General features: G+C 52.9%; 1 protein-coding gene across 1 annotated transcript in view; it reads left to right on the top strand.

The window, feature by feature from the left end:
* The window catches only part of FANCA (FA complementation group A), a 40,013-nt gene that overhangs the window by 14,295 nt on the left and 6,194 nt on the right, over positions 1-19,524 (top strand). The window contains exons 14-38 of the mRNA XM_086468842.1: positions 730-806; positions 1,260-1,401; positions 1,964-2,097; positions 3,046-3,156; positions 3,569-3,664; positions 3,759-3,818; positions 5,190-5,278; positions 5,670-5,730; positions 5,836-5,885; positions 7,013-7,089; positions 8,949-9,053; positions 9,618-9,757; positions 10,410-10,480; positions 11,930-12,029; positions 12,841-13,040; positions 13,490-13,586; positions 13,814-13,993; positions 15,048-15,121; positions 15,551-15,679; positions 16,125-16,191; positions 16,443-16,609; positions 17,162-17,267; positions 18,406-18,465; positions 18,848-18,952; positions 19,398-19,510. Coding sequence (XP_086324968.1) covers positions 730-806; positions 1,260-1,401; positions 1,964-2,097; positions 3,046-3,156; positions 3,569-3,664; positions 3,759-3,818; positions 5,190-5,278; positions 5,670-5,730; positions 5,836-5,885; positions 7,013-7,089; positions 8,949-9,053; positions 9,618-9,757; positions 10,410-10,480; positions 11,930-12,029; positions 12,841-13,040; positions 13,490-13,586; positions 13,814-13,993; positions 15,048-15,121; positions 15,551-15,679; positions 16,125-16,191; positions 16,443-16,609; positions 17,162-17,267; positions 18,406-18,465; positions 18,848-18,952; positions 19,398-19,510 — 2,611 coding nt within the window. The remainder of the gene's footprint in view (positions 1-729; positions 807-1,259; positions 1,402-1,963; positions 2,098-3,045; positions 3,157-3,568; positions 3,665-3,758; positions 3,819-5,189; positions 5,279-5,669; positions 5,731-5,835; positions 5,886-7,012; positions 7,090-8,948; positions 9,054-9,617; positions 9,758-10,409; positions 10,481-11,929; positions 12,030-12,840; positions 13,041-13,489; positions 13,587-13,813; positions 13,994-15,047; positions 15,122-15,550; positions 15,680-16,124; positions 16,192-16,442; positions 16,610-17,161; positions 17,268-18,405; positions 18,466-18,847; positions 18,953-19,397; positions 19,511-19,524) is intronic.

Raw genomic sequence — 19,524 nt, 5'->3', positions numbered from 1 at the left:
GGTGGGAAATCAGTGCCTTCAAGCAGAGCTTCATCCGACGGCTCGTGCACAGATATTTGGAGTAACATCTAACAGCAGCCTTCACAGAGCAGACGTGGGAGAGCTCTGGGCACTGGGGGCAGTTCTGGCCAAAGGAGAAGCTGGGTGGGAGAGGTGGTGCCGCAGAGAGCGCCCGGGGGTGAAGTGGTCTGGCCCCTGCGTGTGTTTGGGTTTAGGCACGAGGCTTGGCCTTTCCCTGCTGACTGGGTGTTTCTTTGGTGGATTAGAGAGAGGCAGGAAAGCTGCTGTTCCGTGATCGGGAATGGTGAAGCTTGATGTTTTGGGGACAAAATACATTTGGGCTGCAAAACCTCTGGTCAAATCGCTCTGAGCTATGACCTAGAGCTGCCTGCCTGTTGGGTGGGAGAGCTGTGCCACTGCTGGCTGCCAGCTGAAAGGCTGTTGGGGGAGAAGGGGATTCCTTGCTGATCCTCTGTGCACACGCTGGGTGGGCCTACGAGCGTGTGTGAGCGCAGGAGCAGCTCTGAGGTGACGGTGCCGCAGTGAACCGGCGCGGCCCGTGCTGCCGCAGCCCCTGTTCCAAAGACAAACGGGAGCGGGGGGATTTCGGTGGGCGGTTCTCAATGCGTCTGGCTGCCAAGGGAGAAATCTCCTGTGGTGAACGTCTGCGGTTTGGGTGTATTTTAAAACCGGTTGCTGAAAAGTAAACTTTTCTTTTTCTGGGTGCAGTGTCTGATGCCATCCGTATGCAGAAAGAGTGGAGCTTTCCAAGAACTTGTTCGCTGCTCACTACCTTGTATCGCAAAGTATGTCCTCCTGGTTTCACAAAGGGGACTTTATCACGTTGGGTTTATATTCATTCAGGTATCTGAAATGAGATTATTTAAAGATGGGGCGTTCCAGCCGCAGAATCTGAACCAGCTGCCAGAAGCTGTAGGCAGGAGGAAGCACGAAGCAGAATTACTGCAGGGAATTTAATTTGTGCAAAGCTCTTAAGGAGAACAAAGATAATAGTTGAAGACGTGGATTTTCACTCTTACAGAACGCAACTTCCGAAAGAATTGGAATATTAATGTTTATTTTGGCCAGTGCTGGTTCCGAGCCAGGGTGATACCTGGCCCTGGAGGGCTGGTGCAAAAGACACCAGTGGCTTTTGTCAAAAGCCGTGCCAAAGCCGCCTGCACGTTAGCCTTGGCCGTATTTCACTCTCACGGGGGGCTGCCTGCCCCAGCTAAAATGAGTGGCTGTCACTCCTGCAGCTCTTCGTGGCGTGCAGCGCAAAGGAGTCCATCTCCCAGCTGCAGCAAGTGCTGGAGACTCGCGAAGTGAACTGGCAGCACGTCCTGTCCTGCGTTTCCACGCTGGTCGTCTGTCAGGCTGAGGCTGAGCAGCTCTTCAGAGGTAAGCGGGCGCTGGCAAGCCTGCGAGCTGACGGGCGCTCGTCGCCGCTCCGGTGCCGCGGAGGGGAGCCGTGCCGGCGGGGGTAGCAGCGTAGTCGCTCGCAGCTGCTCTTTGGAGATTCCCGCACGGGAGGAACAGCAGAAAAACCTGCTTTTCTGTTCAGATGTTCCACGTTGGTGGCGACGTGGATGCCAGGCCTTGTGCCCGGCGCTTCTCGAGCTTTACGTACCGCTACGAGTGGTTATTTGGCAATTGCCTTCGCTGTTAATTGGAGTAGGGCTCACTGAGCCTCGGTCCTTCTAGCTCACCTTTGCTAGCCCGCCTGGTTTGTTAGAGTTTCTTACCCATTACCTCATTGCTGGACTCCCTGCCGTTCTTGCAGGCTGGAATCCCAGAGTATTTGTTGAAAGCACATGACAAGCTTCAAAGGTTCCCCGAGCTGCAAAGCACATCCTCCTTGGTGGGGCAGATCTTTTACCACAGACATTTGCCTTCCTTTGCTGTAGAAATTGCAGCACGGTTGTCGAGAGCGCAGTTTGAGGTTATTGTTTTATGTTTCTAGAGCTACTGAGCCACCTCCTGATGAAGGCCTTTGAGAATTATGACATGGAAAACATGATCACTGCGTTCCTCATCGCTCGCCAGGCTGCCCTGGAGGGCCCCGCTGTGTTCATGCCGTACGCCGAGTGGTTTAGGGTAAGGCTGAATGAGGCCCGACTGGTAATCTTTGGGTTAAGTGTGTGAGGAAACCTGTGCGTAAGGAATGTTCTGCACAGCAAAAGCCTGGCTTCAGACAAGATAGCCAGGCATTTGAGAGCGAGGGAAGTCAAAAAGAGTATTTGGAATGATTTAGTATTTATTCCTGCCTTTGTGTCTGCAAAGAATATATTTATTTGGCTTTCTCCAGTCTCGTTCTTTCATCTTTTAAGCCCATCTTGCCTTCTGTAGGTGTTTGCCAGCAATGCAGACGTGTCATTCCTGTTATAATCATAATCTTGGGTGTACTTCAGTATCTTGATAACCAGCGCTGCTGCTGTTGCATAAGTTGTAGGTTGTTGCAGATGAAGCATTTCTGTTTCCTGGATGTTTGCATGCAGCTGTAATTGCTGTGTTTGACCTCACAGATAATTGCTCGTTAGCTCTTGGTTGTAAACATGCAGGTATTTTCAGTATGCAAAGCTCCACATAATTTAAACCTGTACATTCCTCTGGATGAGTTTGCAAATCCAAGCTCAGCCTTTGCTGATAGCGTTCAGGATGTATCAAAAGGTTGTGTTCTGTAGAGTCTCAGACTGGCTTATTTTCCTTATAACGCCCAGATAAAGCTGGGTAGAAACTGGCAGGTTTGTGGTTCTTTGAAATCTCAATCCTTTGGTGCGTTTTGGTGTTGCCTTGTTTGGCTCCTCTCGGTGGTTGCGCATCAGAACGAACTTTGAGCATGACATGGCAGGCTTTCTGGACAGAGAAACACAGAGAACTTCCATAGACGCCCCTGGAGACTTTTTTTTTCTGGAGGCTTTTCTCCAGAAAGGTCCTTTTGACAGAAAGCAGATACCTGTAACGGATGCCTGGGCTCTGTGGGCCGCGTGCAGAGGGGGTTTTCTCCACGCTGAAAGGCTGGGTTGTCGTTTTCCCCTGTTTCAGGCTTCCTTTGGGAGCGCCGGTGGCCACCACGGCAGCAGTAAGAAAGCTCTGGTCTTCCTCTTCGAGTTCTTGTCAGAGCTAGTGCCCTTTGAAGCGGCGCCGTACTTGAAGGTGAGGAGATGCAAACGGAGATGGTTTTTCCTAAAGGCTGATACAGAACTGCTCCGAAGGGAACGTACGACTAGCTTCAGCACGTTATCAATGTTGTCGCCAAAAGTCATGCTATTACTGTGTGTTATTCAAAACCTTTTCTCCCTGAAATAAGAAAGTACAAGATTCTCTTATTCACTTGACAAGGAGAATTCCTTTCATGGAGTTAAATTTAAGCACTTTAGTGATTTGTTTGTTTGTTTACTCTTGGGGAAAAATGGCACGTCAGTTGCCATGAAAATGGCTTTTCTTAAAGCAGGCATTAATATCTTCTTTGGGGAATATTTGAGGTAAATGGCTGTAAACATTAGCCGGAATTTTACCCTGATTTCCTGTAAAAACGGCAAGTCTTGTTTTGAATTTTGCCTTTCAGGTCCATATAATGTACCCGCCTTTCGTGCCAGCCAAACATCGGTCTATTCTCTTGGAGTACATCACTCTGGCTAAAACCAGACTGGCCGACCTCAAGGTTAGTAAAAACTGTCTCTTTTTGAAAGAGTTCTTTCTGGATCTGTCAAAACACTAGCTGTGTTGTGACCGCGTGCGTCTCTAACCTCACGCAGGTGGCTATAGAAGATATGGGGCTCTATGAAGACTTGTCTTCCGCAGATGAGCCTGTGCAGGTACTGGTGGTCTGCCTAGCACCTTTCTCGTCAGTCCTGCCCCCTTTTCCAGCTTAGGGTGCCCATTCCTGCCGAGTTTGAGCACGCTGCCAGCTTTAAGAGAGGGCTCGGTGGCCATAAATATGCAGGCTCTCCCCAGACTTCAGGGAAACCAGACTTAGAGAGACGACGGGCAGACTGTGGTGAGTATTCTGCGGCGAGGCTGCAGAGGAACTCGGCAGTTAGCCAGCCAGCTCCTGGCCAAGCAGCACCTCGCTAGCCACCCGCTCAGCGCCTGCTGTTTGAAGCCAGGGCAGTGCTGGCTGCCTCTTGCCCGTCCTCTGCTGAGGGAGAGAAAATCAACGGAAGACTCAGTGGGGGAGGACCTAGTGGGTTGCATGGTGTGGGGGTGCAGAGGCCAGGTCTGCAGGAGCTGGGGCTGCGTCAGCTCTGCTGAGGGCCCGTGTGATCCGATGGTGACGTTTCCCTCTATGGATGGGCCTGCAATGATTTGATCGCTTCGGAAAGTGGTTCGTGCTCGTTCCTCTCAGTACAGCGTGTCGTCTCTTTGGCCTTTACTCAGAGTGCTCGTGTCTAAAGGAGATTTGGGGAGGGAATCCAGTCTGCAGTTTCACGCTGTCGTTCATGACATGTTTTGTGTAACGACAGTCACCGACAAGGAAGGATTTGGCTCTGTTGCTCCTTCCTCTGTTCACTGACAGGCACGGCAGTCTGGGGGGCTGCACTTAGACAGCCAGCCAGCTGGAGTACACCAAGGCCGGGCTGGTGGCAGGGTAGTTGCATGTGCCACGATGAAATCTAGTAAAAATCATAAATGAAGGCTTCATTTGATTTCTTCCAAGCCTGCCGGTTGAGAAGCTGGCCCAGGTGGTTGCAGGCTCGAACAAGAGAAACGCGGGGCGGCAGCCCCTCTGCCTGCAGTGTAGTAGCACGGGCTGGAGGTGAAGGTTATGGGCCTTAATTTCAAGGGTATGACTTAAAACAGAGAAACAAACCAAATTCAGAACAGAAAATATATTGTCCTCGTGGGGGACAACGGAATAAACAGGGTGATGTTAAGCAGGGGTGTCCGCTGCAGCTGCTGGAGGAGGTGGGTACAGAGCTGGGGGGGCCTTTGGGCAGCCCCAGACCCGCTGTTATCAGTAACAGCCTCACCGAGGCAGGCTGACGGCTCGGGGCCCGCCTCTCCATCCCCCAGCTCTACTCTGCGTGTCCCCAGGTAGCTCTTGTTACTCGGTTGTCTTCGTCCAGTCGCTTCCCTTCGCGGCACAGACAGCTGTTGCTAACCCTGGAATAAAAGCAGGGCAGGTCGTCGTCGTCGTCCTTGATTTCTCACAGCATCTTTCTCTCGTGGTTCCTTGTGTGAGCCAGCCCCAGGGCCAGGCGCTTCGTGACGTTGAAAAGGCCCTTCAGATATTTGAAAACACAAGGAAGATCCCCACGTCTGTGATAGAAGCCAGGTACCACGCGCTTTTCCGCTCTTCTTGGTTTTAGCTGTAGTAATAATAAAAGCCAAATCCAAATAACAAAACAAGAAAATTTGAGGGTGTGAGCAAAGGAGGTTTTGGGAAATTCTTCCCATGTTGTCCACTTCCTCAGGGGCTGTTTGTGCAGAGGGTGAAAAGGCGTGTGCACACCTGCACGAGAAGCCCACCGTTGTTTTCATAAATAAAAAGCAAACTTAAAGAAATGAATAACTGTTGGCTAATCTGAACTTGACTTGTCCGTGGGTATTCACGTTACCGTGAATACTTCTTGTCTGCAGGAGCCACGTTAATTCTTGAGGTGAGGAGACGGCGCTTTGCAGCTCTGGCATTGTTAATGTTTTGCTGTATTTCTTTTCTGTGTCAGTATTTTCAGGCGACCATATTACACCTCCTGGTTTCTTCCTGCTCTGCTCAGGCCTCGTGTGGTTAGTATTTGGTTTTGGCTTTTTTTTTTTTCCTTTTGACCCTCCCATTCAGGTGTGTTTGTAGACAGGCGACTTGCACCTGACCTGCCTGTCTTTCTGTTGCAGCTCCCTAAAGCTCCAGACGCCCGTGTGGCTTTCATAGAGTCTTTAAAGAGGTATTGACACTTCCCAGTGTTGTTTTCTGTGCTTCTGGACGTTCTCTTGGGAAGGTTTGACTTTACATCAGGTTACCGGAGGCTTTGGCGCCTTGTTTACAAACTGCCGAGGGTTGGCCAACCCCCTTGGCAGGGCCTCGTGGCCAGGCTCGTGGCTTGGGCAGCTTATCCGTGTAGGTGAACATCTTCAGCTCTGTAATTAGCCCTCCAGCCCCTGTGAAACCATTATCTAGCAGAAATCCCATGCAGCCCTCTGACTGCAGGCCAGATAAATTTTTATGCGAACTTTGGAGGGTACTGTGGAATCTAAAATTTCACCGGGGAGGTGAGCCCTGCCCTGTGAAAAGCTCTCCTCTCTTCGGGAGAGGATATGGGAGAAGGGGAAGATGAGACTTAAATGTCTGTTAATGCTGCTCTTAAGGGACAGCGGGGTAATGTCCCAGGAGAACACAGCCCCGCTCAGAACTGCAGCTTGTCCTCTGTGCGTGTTTAAAAGTGCTTTTCTGCGTTGCAGAAACAGCTTTATTTTAAACCCAGTAATTCCTCTGTAACCTACCATGAAGAAAAGATGTTCGCAGCGCTGCCCGCAGACGAGGCGTTTGGTCCCGCCTTGTCCTTCCAGCCTGGCTCTGAAAAACCCTGGGTCATTTTTCAAAATTAAAAGCTGTGAGAGAAGCAGCTGAGTTCTAGGAAGCCTCGTGTAATGGGCTTTTAGCATCGAGGGCCTGCCCAGCAAGTGCTGGAGGTCAGACTTTGGTCTCCATCACGTTAGCGTTTTAGATGTGTGTGTATGGTTTGCTGCCTGACTCGCCCTCTGATGTGGTCTTGGATGTGTACTATGTGTGGAACAGGCATTAATGCAGGCATTAAAAAGGTATAGGGTGTCGTGTTTGTGTAGTGTGTGGGGCACATGGGTAATGCTTGCCGTGGAAGCCTTGGACGTACATTTCTGGCCCTCGTGTCAGACGCTGATTAAAAACCGCTTCAGATGCTCTGTGTGCTTGGGAGCCTCTGTAATTACATTTCATAGCATGGCTGCTGTTTATGCTTATATTTAATGAAGCTGCAGTTTGAATGTGGTTATGCAGTATAATAAATGTCTTTTTTTAAAAATTTTTTTGTTATAGAGCGGATAAAATACCCTCCAACTTGTACTCCACCTACGTGCAAGCTTGTCGTGCTATGAGAGAGAAGACGTTACAAGGTAAAGAACGTAACCTTTGCTTAGGGGTCGGTTGGAGGAACAGTTAGTTTTTCCACTGCTGCCCCTCTGGATTGAAAATTTCCAAAAAGTCACGGCTCATTAGCTCTTTATCCGTAAATGTGTTCTTTGTGCCTTACTGAGGCGTTAGGAGGTAGGCGCCCTCACGATGACTTTCTCTTCCCCCTCCTGCTTGGGTGGGATTTTTGCAGTCCCCACGGAGCTCTGCGCTGTGCTGAGGCTGCAGGCGATGCCTGAGCGAGCGGATTCCCATCTCGCTCCAATCCATCCCGGTGAATCAGCGCTGGCAGCCTCCCCGGCTCGCCCGCGGCGTGGACCTGCTGCCTCCATCCCTGCTGTAACGGCCCCCGGGCCGCCCGCCCTCGCCCTCCTCCCCTTCGGAGAAGGGATTTACCTGGGATCTGGGGAACCAGGAGGGGCGAGGGATGGAGCCGGCGGGGAAGGGAGCGCAGTTTAGGGGGGAGGGGGGGGAAGGCCCCGCTGGTTTCGGGGCCCATCGCCGTAGCCGCGTTACTGGTGCGGTGCGTGTCGCTGTGATGGAGACTTAACGAGCTCTCCTGCCTCTTTTCAGCCGGTGGGTGTTTCAGAGGCATCTTGAAACGGGCGCCGTCCCCACGGCGGGTTTATCCCGAGCGAGAAGGTCAGGCTGGCGAGCAGAGAGCGTTCCCAGAGCGTGGGACGGGGACGGGGCTGGCTCTGACCCCCTGCTCCGGGCGCCTTGGGCGTCCCGAGGAAGCTTCTGGCGGTGCTGTCACAGTTGAGGCGTGACAAAGCCCGTCCTGGGGAGCCGCAGCTGTGCCGCCGTCTGCCTGCGGAGGTTGTCCTGGCAACCGGCAGGGATGCGGGATCCTGCCTGCCGGGATCGGCTGGATCCCAAGGGGCAGCCCGGGCTCTGCGGGAGTCCTTGAATTGCCACTGACCTCTAGTGGCGCGCCCAGAGCCGTCTCCCCTGCGTCCCCACCAGCCCGATCTGCGTCCCCTCCCATCCCCTGCGTCCTAATCCCATCCCCCGAGTCCTCATCCCGAGCCTGCATCCCGATAATCCATCCCTGGGGCCCTTGCACAGGCTGGATTTGGGGCAGGACGGAGCGTTGGCCGGCTCTAAGCCAGCCCCGTTGCAGCGGTGACTCAGCAGTCTCCCGACGCCTTGTTGCTCTGCAGCGTGTTTGTGACGAGGATTAATTTTAAGCTTTTGTTATTTACTTCCCTTGTTCATGGTTGGGTTATTTCTGGCCCGTGTCCAAGGCGCTGTTCCAGTCTAACGAACTGCACGGGTGGTTTTTGGGGCTGTGCTGCGGCAGCTTGTTGCTGGTGGCACTCTTTTTCTAGTGGTAAAAGGAATTTCCTTTTATTTTTTTATTTTTTTTTTTTTTCTTTTGAACAAAACCCAGAATAGGGTAACGTGAAACGTCTGGAGCTGTTGCATTGTGCTGGGCTTGAGGAGGAGCCGATGTAGTGTTCACGCCGTCATGTCTGTCTCTATTTTGAGACCGATTCCAGTCTTTTGAGGACAGCAAATGCTTCTGGGAGGGGCGGAGAGCTAAAGCGAGTGGGAAGGCACCTCTGAAAGGAGAGCTCTCTTGCCTCTTGTCTTTAAAACATGAATTCCTTTCTGAAACTAGGCATAAACTCATAAATGATTAATCAAATGGCACCTTTTGGATGTGAAAGTAAAGCTGTGTAGGTGGCAGATCGGCAGTTTGGGGATCGGCTACAGCTTGTGGAAAAGTAAACACCGCTTTTACAGAAAATAGGCGCGGAGATTGCTGCACGCGCTTCGTGCAGTGATGTGGTGCACAGAGGTGAGGATGATGCCTTGCATTTCTCTCTTCCTTGCCCAGATGAAGCAAAAGCAGAGACCAGCCGTTCCAAAGAGCCCGCTGAGCAGCTGAAGGCTGAACTGGCTGAGCTGAGGACGCTGGTTGTGGACCAGGCTAAACACGAAGGTGTGCGGGAAGGGAAGTCACAGCGGCCCGTAACCGACTGTTCGTCAGTCAGTCGCCCGTGGGTCAGGCCAGCCAAGGCGGCGGCAGCAGCACCGCTGGCACATGAAGCTGGCAATCTTTCCCATCTCTATAATCCTTCCAGCTATGAATATGTAGACACTTTGATGTCTGACATATTTCCCACACCCGAGTTCGGAACCTGAGGTCGGCGTCTCTGTGGTGATCGCTCGGTACCGCCCCGACCTGTGCCAGGATGGGCAGCCCCATTCCTGGGGCTCGCCCCGTGACCTGGGCCCCCTTTTGGAGGCCGTTCCTGGTGTGAAAAAGTACTCTTGATGGGTGTTGGTAATAGTACTGGGGGAAAAATAATGCTGTCTTCTAAAATGAAGATGGTGATCACTGTTGCAGCTAACGTTTTTTGCTCATTAAAGCTCTTCATAACGTACTTTGGGCTCTGACCGATGAGAGTATGAATTTCACTTGTTCTTTTTCCCATTATGTGGAGCTGTAAATCTTTCATGCCTTCTGCCCTGCTTCTCCTCTTCTCCTGTTACCTTCCTGCAGATGTGCCAGCACAGATTGCTGTGATTTCTGACAGACTGGCGAGCGTCTTGGGTCACAGCAGTGATGAGAGTGAAGCCACTTTGAATTCTCCCGTCCAAATTGACCTTTCTGCCCCCAGGCTGGAACCCCGCCATCAGAGTGTGAGTCTGGCTTGGGGTGAGGAGTGGGCTTGGGCAGGTAAAAATGCCTCGGGATAGAATCACAGAATCATTTTGGTTGGAAAAGACCTTTAAGATCATCAGGTCCAACCATTACCCTAGCACTGCCAAGCCCAGCACTAAACCGGGTCCCTAAGCACCACATCTGTACATCTTTAGAACCCCTCCAGGGATGGTGACTGTTCCACTTCCAGCCTGTTCCAGTGTCTAACCACTCTTTCAGTAAAGAATTTTTTCCTAATATCACCTGTGAAAGGCTGCTTTGTCTGTGGGGAACAGGAAATACATCCTCCTTTTGTCTGCGCTGCCCAGGCTGTTCATAGGTTTTAACCTCCAGGAAGTTGTTGGGTGCCTGGTGGTGAGATCTAGAGATACGTTCCACCAGAGCAATCCTCAGCTGGGCTTTCCCCACCGGGCTTGTCTGGATACTTGTGTGCTGGGCTCATTCCTGGGCTGTTAGGGGCTTAACTTCCCCTCTCTCCTCTGTGCCAGCGGGTCTGTGTCGCTTGCAAATGTCGTTAACTGATTTGTCTCCGTGTTTTAATGTCGGGAAACATCATATATATGCAGCAGAGAACTGGATCTAGGGATCCAGCCAGACAAGTAGGAATTAGCAGCGTGTCTCTTATTCCAGGTTGTTGATCTTCTGCTGACATCATTCTGCCAAAACCTCATCGCTGCTTCCTATTTCAACCCCCCCGACAGGTAAGATGCAAGTAAAAGTAGTGAGATCAAAACGGGTTAATGCACTAGAATTCCAACGCTTGTCCAGGGGCGAGGAGCAACTTCTGGCTGGTGGTACCCGCTGTGCCGGGCTGCCGACGGCAGGCTGCTTCACCCTGAGCTCCTGCAAGCCAAGAACTAACGCGCTTTGATGTCTCTGCGTGAATAAAACCTGTTTGCGCCGTCGGTCCTGATCCCTTCAGAAAAAGGTGGCATTTGGGCTCTGCTTCGTGCTCCGTGACAGCCTCCAAAAACTTTCCACACGTACGACGTGCTCAGGCTGGCGTTTTCAGCTGGGTGGTGGGGGGTGGAGAGTGAAGCAAATTCTTTTTGTCCGGGAATTAATCACTGGCTGACACTAGAGAGTGGGGGAGGAGAATGCTTGTCTTGTGACAGCGAGCACTGATGTGTCTTTGGGGTGTCTGTTTGGTGTGTTTGGTGCTTTTGGCACGTTCAGCCTTCATCCCTGATGCCATATCTAATAGGAAATGAGGGAGGCACAAAGCCTAATGCTGCAGGCTCAGCAACAGCAGCGTGATATACCTCCCCTCTTTCCCGCCGTCCCCCCTTTCCCACCGTCCCCTCTTTCCCCCCGGAAGAGACTCAGTTTGATTCAGGCCTGTGTGAGGAGGGGAGAGGTAGCACTCCTCCGCCACTGGAAGGACTCTAGGCACCTCCTTCGTGATGTGAAGAAGTCTGTAAGCGTTATGGTCAGCCTTTTGGTGGAAAATGGCTTTGTTGGGGACACAGCCACGCGCTGACAAGCTGCCTGTGATCCCAGCTGCTGCCAGCGCTGAACTCGGTGGCTGCCTCGCTTTGGCGACTTGAGCATCTTTTCCCTCTGTTAAACTGGTTTTGCCTTGGAGCGGATGAATCTGTACTGAAAACCTGAGCGGGAAAGTAGCTGTGATAAACAAGGGCGTCCCAGGGAATTGTTTCTAAACCCAGCTCCCCATCCGATCTCCTCTGAGGATGGTTTTTTTTTCCTGCCAGCTGGGTGGGAAAGTCCCTTCCTCTGCTTTGCAACAGGACCTCGTCATACTCATTTCTTTTTGCTCTTGCTTTTTGATCCCATTCATTGCTCTGCCTCTGTTTACCTTGTGCTCTCTGTCTGAAAAAAAAAAAAAAGCTGTCTGGGCCCCAGGCAGCTTCCTCCTCTCCTTGTTGTCATCTCAAAACACCTCTTTGACTAGGGATGATCAAGGGTTCGAGGCAGGGCACTGGTGGAGTCCGTGCCTTTGTTAGGGGTCCTCTGTCCAGCTACCCCGAAAGGGACGCCTCCTTCGAGCCCGTAAATGGAATGATAATTGTCCTGCGTTTATAGACAAGCCTGGCTCAGGTTCGATGGGCTTAAGCATTTTTAAATACCTCTTCCTGTGGTGGGGGTAAAGGGAAGCAGTAAAACGAGCTTGTGGGTTTTACCTTCTGCAGGCAGGGGCCGTGTCTCTCCTTGTTTGTGAAGATGATGTGTGGACACAGGAATCTCCTACCTGCGCTTCTGGGCAGGCTCTGCCAGCTCATTTATCATCAGGTTAGTTTTCCAACCACAAATCACACGGTTGCAGGGTGCTAAAGGCTCTCCTAGCGCCATTTCCTGAGCTGTGAGGCGTGTGGCTGTCTGGACTGCGCTGTCAGGGACTTCACTGCCTCTCAGGCTTCCAAAAAAAAAACCCCTCATTTTGGACAAATAGCACGGGCTTGCTCTCGGGAATGTGAGCTGAGCCTTTCCCTACATTAACCTTCCTACTGTGGGAGGTTAATGCATTCTGAGACGCATTTTAACAGAAGCTGAAATAAGCAAGTTTAGGAACGAGCCTGAAGAGAAATAGTAGAATTCTTAATTCCAAGCTTCCACGTTGAACAATACAGTTGTGTGCCCCTTTTAAAAATGAGAGAGCCCCAAATCTGGGGTGCCGCAGCGTATGGTTTTCTGTAAAGAACTGTTGGTTTCATTTTCTTTACCCTGTGACATTGAAAAGGCGAAATTAGCAGGTTGCTAGCCTAGGTTAGCTGTCGTAGAAGCTAAAAAGCCTCGAGAGTCTCGCCTTCTGCTGGGCTGAACTTACAGCTAGCTGCTCGAAATCGTTCTTTTACAGAAATGTACAAGCTTTGCTGCAGGTTGGCCAAAGAGATGGCGGCACAATTTCGAGGGAGGAAGAACATGTTTAATGTAACTGGTGCCTCTCGTCTGCTCAATTGATATTGCTGCAGTAATTAGTCAATGGGCAGAAGCCATGGCCTGCTACTTGATTAATTCTGAGGGGGTTTTCTGGGAAAGGTCGTTTTGCTACAGATGAAATGTCTCCCTCTCCTCAGTTCTTTCCTCACGCTTTGTCTCGCAGGGTCCTTCCCTGAACGACACTCACGTTTTGGGACTAGCCGCTTTTGTGATCCACTTGAGTGAATCCAGAGCTTTACTTCCTGACGTGGAAGCCCGTTTTGGGATTTCTCAGCCTGTTCCCGAAAAGCTCCTTTCCGTTTCCGAGTACTGGGACGGCTTGCTGGTGTGCAGGACGGAAGCGTCCTTTGCCTTCTGCCTGAGGTGAGACCACGCAGCCCCCGCGCCCTCGCTCCCCCGGCAGGGGGTTTAGGTCAGGCACCGCTGGGGCGCTGGTAAAGCGCCCGTGTTCCCGCAGAGGGTTTCCAGAGGTGTGCGTGCCGCTCGGAGAGACCGGCTGGTGCGGGTCCTGCGTGAAGCGGCGTCCTGCCGATTGCGCTGCCTGCTGGAGGAAGGACTGACGGACGCCGTCGAAGGGCTTCGTTTAGTCTCTGAAACTCTCGGAATTTGTACCATTAGGTTCTGAAATGTGCACCCCTGGGGTACCTGGGGTTGGGAGCACGTAAACAGAGTGGCCCCAAAAGCCAGCCGGTTTGGGACGTGGTGGTGAAAAGCACTTTTAACGGTCTTTGCCTTGCCTTTGGCCTTTCAGGAGTGGGGAAAGGTGCGATCGAACCAACCAGGTGACGGAGATCTTTGTTTTCCTCGGACAGGTTTTGCACTGCAGCAGCATCTTATCTTATGTGCAAGTTTCCATCCTCGTCTCGTGAGGATTTGTGTGCCTTGCTTCCCCCTGGCCTTGTTAAAAAGGTAAAAGGAAAGAAGTTTTGCTGTTACGTATGAGACAGCTCCGTCTCGGTTCCACTTCCCGCTGCAGACCCCTGTGCCCCTGTAAGAAAACCTTGTAAAGATGCGGCTTTGTACCCTCCCGTCTCACCAGCTTGTGGATTTGCGTGTTGGGCCGTTTCCCGCAACCAGAGGTTGCACCGGGCCTTTTTTCGCGGTGGAAGCGTGCAGGGTTTGTGCCTCTGTTTTAGCTGCAGTACGTGGTGCCGCGGCTCAGCTTGGAAGCTCGGGGAGTCCTGTGCGAGGAGGAGGCTAAAACTGCCCTAACCTGGAGCTCCCTGTCGTGCCCCTCTCGGAGCTGCAAAAGAGCCAGCCTCTGTTTATGGAAGCAAGCACGCTTTCAAGAGCTCTTGGAGGAAAAAGCATTCCAGGTAGAAATCTTCCCTGTGACTTAAGCTCACACTGTAATTCTCATTTTTCACATCTGCCCTTTGCAATGTCCTTATTGGTGATAAAAAGCTTTTTTTTTTAAAAAAAAAAAAACCTTAATGCCTGAAAAGTTGCTCTGACAGCTGAAGTGGTCACGTGCGCCAGGTTTCGTGCTCGGTGAGATTTGTAGATCCTGATGGTGATGATAAGGCAGAAATAGAAATCCAGAGGTAAAGCTTTCGTGTCCTGCTCGCTGCAGAAGCAGCAACCTTGACGAGAGACAGTAAGAAAATGGTCAGGAACTGTGGAGAAGGGGCCTGTCCAGAACCTGAGCCTCCTCCTGTGTGCTGTCTGTGAAGCGAGGATGAGTCACACAACGGAGAACGCTTGCTTGCTGCTTTTGGTGCTTTGTCCCGATGTCAGTGTTCTCCCCAACCACCTGGGTGTCCTGGGTGGTTTGGCTGCACCTTGGAACGAAGCAGGTTAACACCTCAGCTGTTCTCTTTATGCTGTCCTTGCGACGTAGCTGATTTGACAGCGTTTCATTTTTTTAACCTAGATTCATCTAAAACCAGTTTGTCTTTGTGCAGAGGAGTGTGTCGTGTTACTAGAATGACTCCTTGGCTAGCTTGATGTACGAGGCTGAAACACCTTTGCCTTACAACCTTTCTTTGATGCTCAGACCAGTCTGTCTGACTGTGGTGCTTTGTTCATTTTCGCATTTATTTCTATTAACATACGTTCCTCCTGGTACCTAGACTGGAAGAAGGCGAGCGTGTTCGGCAGTGTCGAAGGGGTGGGTGGGTGGGGTGAGGGATGCTCTACAGGCTCGCTTTCAGTACGTTTCTGAGTGCCAGTGGGGGTTTAGTTTTGATTTCTTGCAAGGGAAACAGTGCAGGAACATCCTTGGGTTGACGTCTGCTGTTTGGTATCTCTTAATCTGCACGGGACTGGGTCTGGCTGGGGGTGAAGGTGGGTTTTCGGTGGGGAAGACGGTGGCTGTTCCGCACAAGCTGCGTGCCTCGCTGCTCTGCCCTAAACCGCGGCTTTTCCCAGTTGTCCTTCAGAGAGTGGCTGCTGTTGGAGCTGGAGGTGTGCCCTGAAAAGGATGTTCTCTCTGCTTCGGAAAGGTAAGTGCAGAGGGGCTCTGACAAGGGAATGGCTCAAGAGCCTTTCCCACCCACGTTAGGAAGAAGCGCTGAAGATCAGGAAGCAGACAAACAAGCTGCTGCAGGACAGGAATGCCTGTCGACTACCAGGGTTTGCCCGGAGTTCAGGCAGTGCTAGCTGGGGTGAGGTGTCTGTTGCAGCTGGAGGAAGCTCACCAAGATAACCTCTGTCCCGCATGTGCAGTCCTTGCAGAGCGCTCTTCGCAAAACCTCCCTGTTTCTGGACATCAGGACGCGCGGTGTCTGGTGGACGGCTCTTGTACCTGCACTTAGATGGGTGTTGTGTCTGTCGTTCCACTTGGCGCGTGACCTTCCTTTTACATCAAGGGAAGGGCACCATTAAAATGCTGCGACAGACTGCGTCCTTTCTTCTCCTTTTCAACACCACAGGCAGGATTTCCATTATTGGGCCATCTATCAGCGGTATTTGCCCGCACCTTCCGCTTCGGGCGGCTGCGACGGGGACCTGGAGAAGGCGTGCGGCATTGTTGTCAGTGCCATCCTGGATTCCTCACAAAGGTGTGCTGTCTCGTGACTTGCATGTCTGCAGAAGTAGTGGTGCTGCTCACGACCTTGGGAGCCAGGAGCTGTGAGCTTGTGCCTCCTGTGGGGCTGCGGCAGCGGCGCCCTTCTCGCCGCTCTGGAGGCAGCTCTGCGCGACGCGCCCGTCTGCATAAGAATCTTGCTTTGGCTGGCAGTCACAGATAGTCCCTAGCCTGCCTGTCCTTTTTGAGTTGAATTTGTATTCAGATTCGATCGGCCAGACAAGCACAAGTGGCCCTGAGGAAGCGGCTGAAGCTGGAAAATAGAGGGGGAGGGTTAGAGGAGAGTTGCTGTGTCACCTGCAGCTTATTTAGGGAACGTTAATGTTAGAGCTTGGCGTTCCCCTGAAGCCGGTTGACTTGGAATTGTGTGACCCTCCTGGGCTAGCAGGGTAGTTACCTGGTGTGTCTCTTAATTTCAGGTTGGACCTGGGTAGCTGGGGTCAATCGAAGGTGTCGGTCAACGCCGATATTCTCTGCAAGCTGCAGGTGATTTCAGACCTTGATGCGTATTTGTATGTTCAGTCCTTGAATCTGACCAGCCGCTGTATCTCCTGCTACCTCGGGGTGCGTCAGGCTGGCGTTGGGCGCGCTCCGATGTGAGCAGTGGCGTGGAAATGGAGAGAGAGAGAGATTTTTCTTATTGATCCCCGTGTATTACTTCAGAGAAACAGAGGGTTGGAACACGCACTGGGGCGTAGCCCTGACACACACTGTTTCCCCCCCACCTCCCTGTTCAGGAGATGGTGCTGGAGCTGGGGTGTAGGCGAAAGTTGCTGTCTGGCCGCTCGGATGCCCCGAGACATTTCCTCTTCGAGATTCTCCGGGAAAGACTGAAGGACCAAAACCGTGGCTCTGCTTTGGGGGAGCAGCTGGGGAGGCAGCAGGAGCTGCTGCTGCACCGAAGGTAAATGCAGGTCTGACCGCCTGGGGGGGAGCTGTGTGCCTGCACGGCGGGGCAGCCTCCCCTCTGATCCCCCCCCCCCCCCCCCCCAAGTGGCAAGGACACTATATGTCATGGTGGCAATTGTGCTAGAGCTACTCGTGCCCTGGTACCCCCGTGAATCAGCTGTGTGTGCCATCTTGGGCTACGAGTTGCCCCTTTCAAAGACCACACGTCCTCACGGACTCTGTTTCCAGCCAGCAACCCTCTCAATGCCACTTGTGTTAACTGTCCTCAAATTGCTCTGTTTGCTGCTGTGATCTAGGTGCGTGTTTCCTTTTTTTTTTTTTTTTTTTGAGCCATTGATGGTATCTTGGGAGGTGCTGTTGAAATGCAGGTTTTTTCCTGGGCAACTGGAAAAATCCCTTGTGCAGTTTCTGTCGGCGCGTTCGAGATCTCTCACGTTTAATGTGCTCTCAAACTCCCCTCGGTATCAAAGGCACGGGCCCCGAGAGCGTGGAGTCTGATTCTCTTCTTGAGAGAGTTAATTCTGTTTTGTGCTCTTCCCTGCCTAAGGCTTCTGGTGGGGCTCCCTGCATCCGCTCTGGTCATGACGTGTCGAAAAGGGAAGAGAACGGTGTTGGACTGCGAAGACTTTTTTCGTTTTGTGAACTCGGAGCTGGTACGTGTCCTCAGCCAAACGGCAACTCCTTGTTGGTAGATGCCCTGGATAAAGGCCCTGAACTTGGGTTGAGGGACAGGAGTTAAAATGCAGCCAAACCTGAAACAAACCTTGCTTGTATCAGAGCGCGGGGCGGGGTGGGGGGGGGCGCAACACATCGTGCTGGAGACTTTCCAGCCCCCAGCCCCGGTGGGGTCCCCTCGGCGCCGTCGGCTGTAGGGGGGCTTCTGGGCTCGTTCGCTGGGACTCGTGGTGACGTTTTCCTCGACGGAGAGAGAATCCCTGGGAAACAGGGTAGGCGGCGCGGGGCTGGAGCCAGCCGGCGTGCCGGCGGTGGGCGCTGGGTGTGCGCAGCCCCGGGGGGGGACACGGCACCAGCGGGCGAGCGCGGAGCAGCCTGGTGGAGCCTCGGCCGGTTCTCGGCAGCAGGGCTGTTCTCGCCGCTGGCGTTGTTCCTGACGACGTGTGGCTGGTGCAGCGCCCTTGGGGGCACGCTCTCTGGTGTCATCCTGTGCCCCCCGCTCTTCCTTGGTTGGGTTAGAGAGAAACCTGTTCCTGTGGAGGCCTACAAGTCAGGGGCTGAGCGTGAGCTCTTCTCCACTCCCTGGGTGATGCCAGGGCCTTAAACTACATCGCTGTGTGCAGAGGGAGATGCTGCTCGTCCTCCTGTGTTACATACCCTCGAGAAACGTCCAGAAACATCCCTGCAGCCTCCTGGGGGGCGATCGGTTGCCTTGCAGGTCCCTCAGGGCGCTGTTTTGTGCTCTGAGGGTAGCTGTGGCTTCTATTTGTTCCTCCTGACTGGCCTTTTCAAGCCCTCCTGCGCTGCTGTATTAGGCATAGCCAGAAACCTCCTTTCGGTCCAAGGCTGCTCATCCCACTGCTCCTGCCGTCCCCGCCGTGCGGCAAGCAGGGCCGTCGGGTTTGGTTCCTGGTGCCGGGGCTGTAAAGCCCTGCCTGGTCAGTGGTGCTGCTTTGCACAGAAGGCGAGTTTCTGCAGTCTGAGCCGATGCTCGGGATCTCACAGGGCGGTTTGGTGCTGAGTCGTCTTGTGCCAGACACCCAAAACGTTCAAAGTCATCGCTCAAAAGGGAAAGAATGAGCTCGTTTTTTTTTCCTTCTCCTTGTCTTCCCACAGAAGAACGTCTGTTCCAGAGGGTATGCGCTCTCCTACGACATCACCGCTCACTTCTTCAGGGTAACTGCTGCTTTTGTCATCCTGCTCCGTTGCCAGAGGAGACCTTTCCTCACCAGGATACCGGACGGTGTGCTGCTCTTAGCCATGAGATGCGCTATTTGTACCCTGGTTTTGAGAATTGCTGCTGTAAATTCCAAAAAGAGCAGCAGCAATCCAGGAAAGCGAAGAAAAGGGGCAGGAGGAAGGAGGGGTAGAGGTTAATTTTGACACAATGCAGCCAAGCTGGTGGGGGAAGGAGAAGCTGTTGGGCACACGTCTCTTTTGCTGGGCCATGCTGACCCCTACAGTTCTCTTTGATTAGTTTGCACATGGCTTGGTGAGGCGCTTCAAAGCAGCAAAGGCATAACTGTGTGTAGTCATCTGGTAATTTATCCTCTTCCAGGGCCTCCTTAATGCCAGCTTGGACTGTGAGGAGTCAGCAGAAGGGGTCAACGGTGTTCTAAGAGCGTGTCGAACCAAATGCCCCGTCGTGCTTCTCTCCGCAGCGGTAACTGTTCGTAGTTGGTCTTCAGGGGGCTGGGGGACGTGTCTTGGTTTCAGATGCACCCTCGAGGGGCTGGTGGTTACGTGCCAAGCAACCCGAAAGTCCATAAAGCACAGCTGTCCTCTGTCCCGCGTGTGTAGCTCTTCGTGCTGTGTCTCACGTGGGGCCGCGTGGGTTTGTGCCCGCGGTAGGCGCGCGCCTCGCCTCGGCGGAACAGCCGGGTTTTCACCAGGCCTGGTCCTGCTGGCGGCGTTTCGGGGCGCCCATGGTATGAGCACGGTCACTAGTGACCCCCTGCGTTCCCAGGGTGTGAAACTTCTCCTGTTTCCCACGCGTGTAGGGACGGCTTGGACTTTAAGGGGGGGAATAAACCCCTCTTTCCCCAAGTCCCTGCCTGAGAAGCGGGCATACACGTCACCCCTCACGCTGCTGGGGTCTTTCTTCCCAGCTTTGGTGGCCGAGGCTGGAGCCAGTGCTTTGTTCCCAGTGGAAGAGGCTCTTCGGGGCTCCGCTCGCGGACGAGCTGGAAAGGCTGAGGGAATGGCAGGCCTCAGCTGCCAGGTGCGTACCAGGAG

Source organism: Leptosomus discolor, chromosome 8, assembly GCF_034619465.1.
Source record: "Leptosomus discolor isolate bLepDis1 chromosome 8, bLepDis1.hap2, whole genome shotgun sequence".
NCBI lineage: Eukaryota > Metazoa > Chordata > Aves > Leptosomiformes > Leptosomidae > Leptosomus > Leptosomus discolor.
This window is presented reverse-complemented; position numbering and strand designations above follow the sequence as displayed.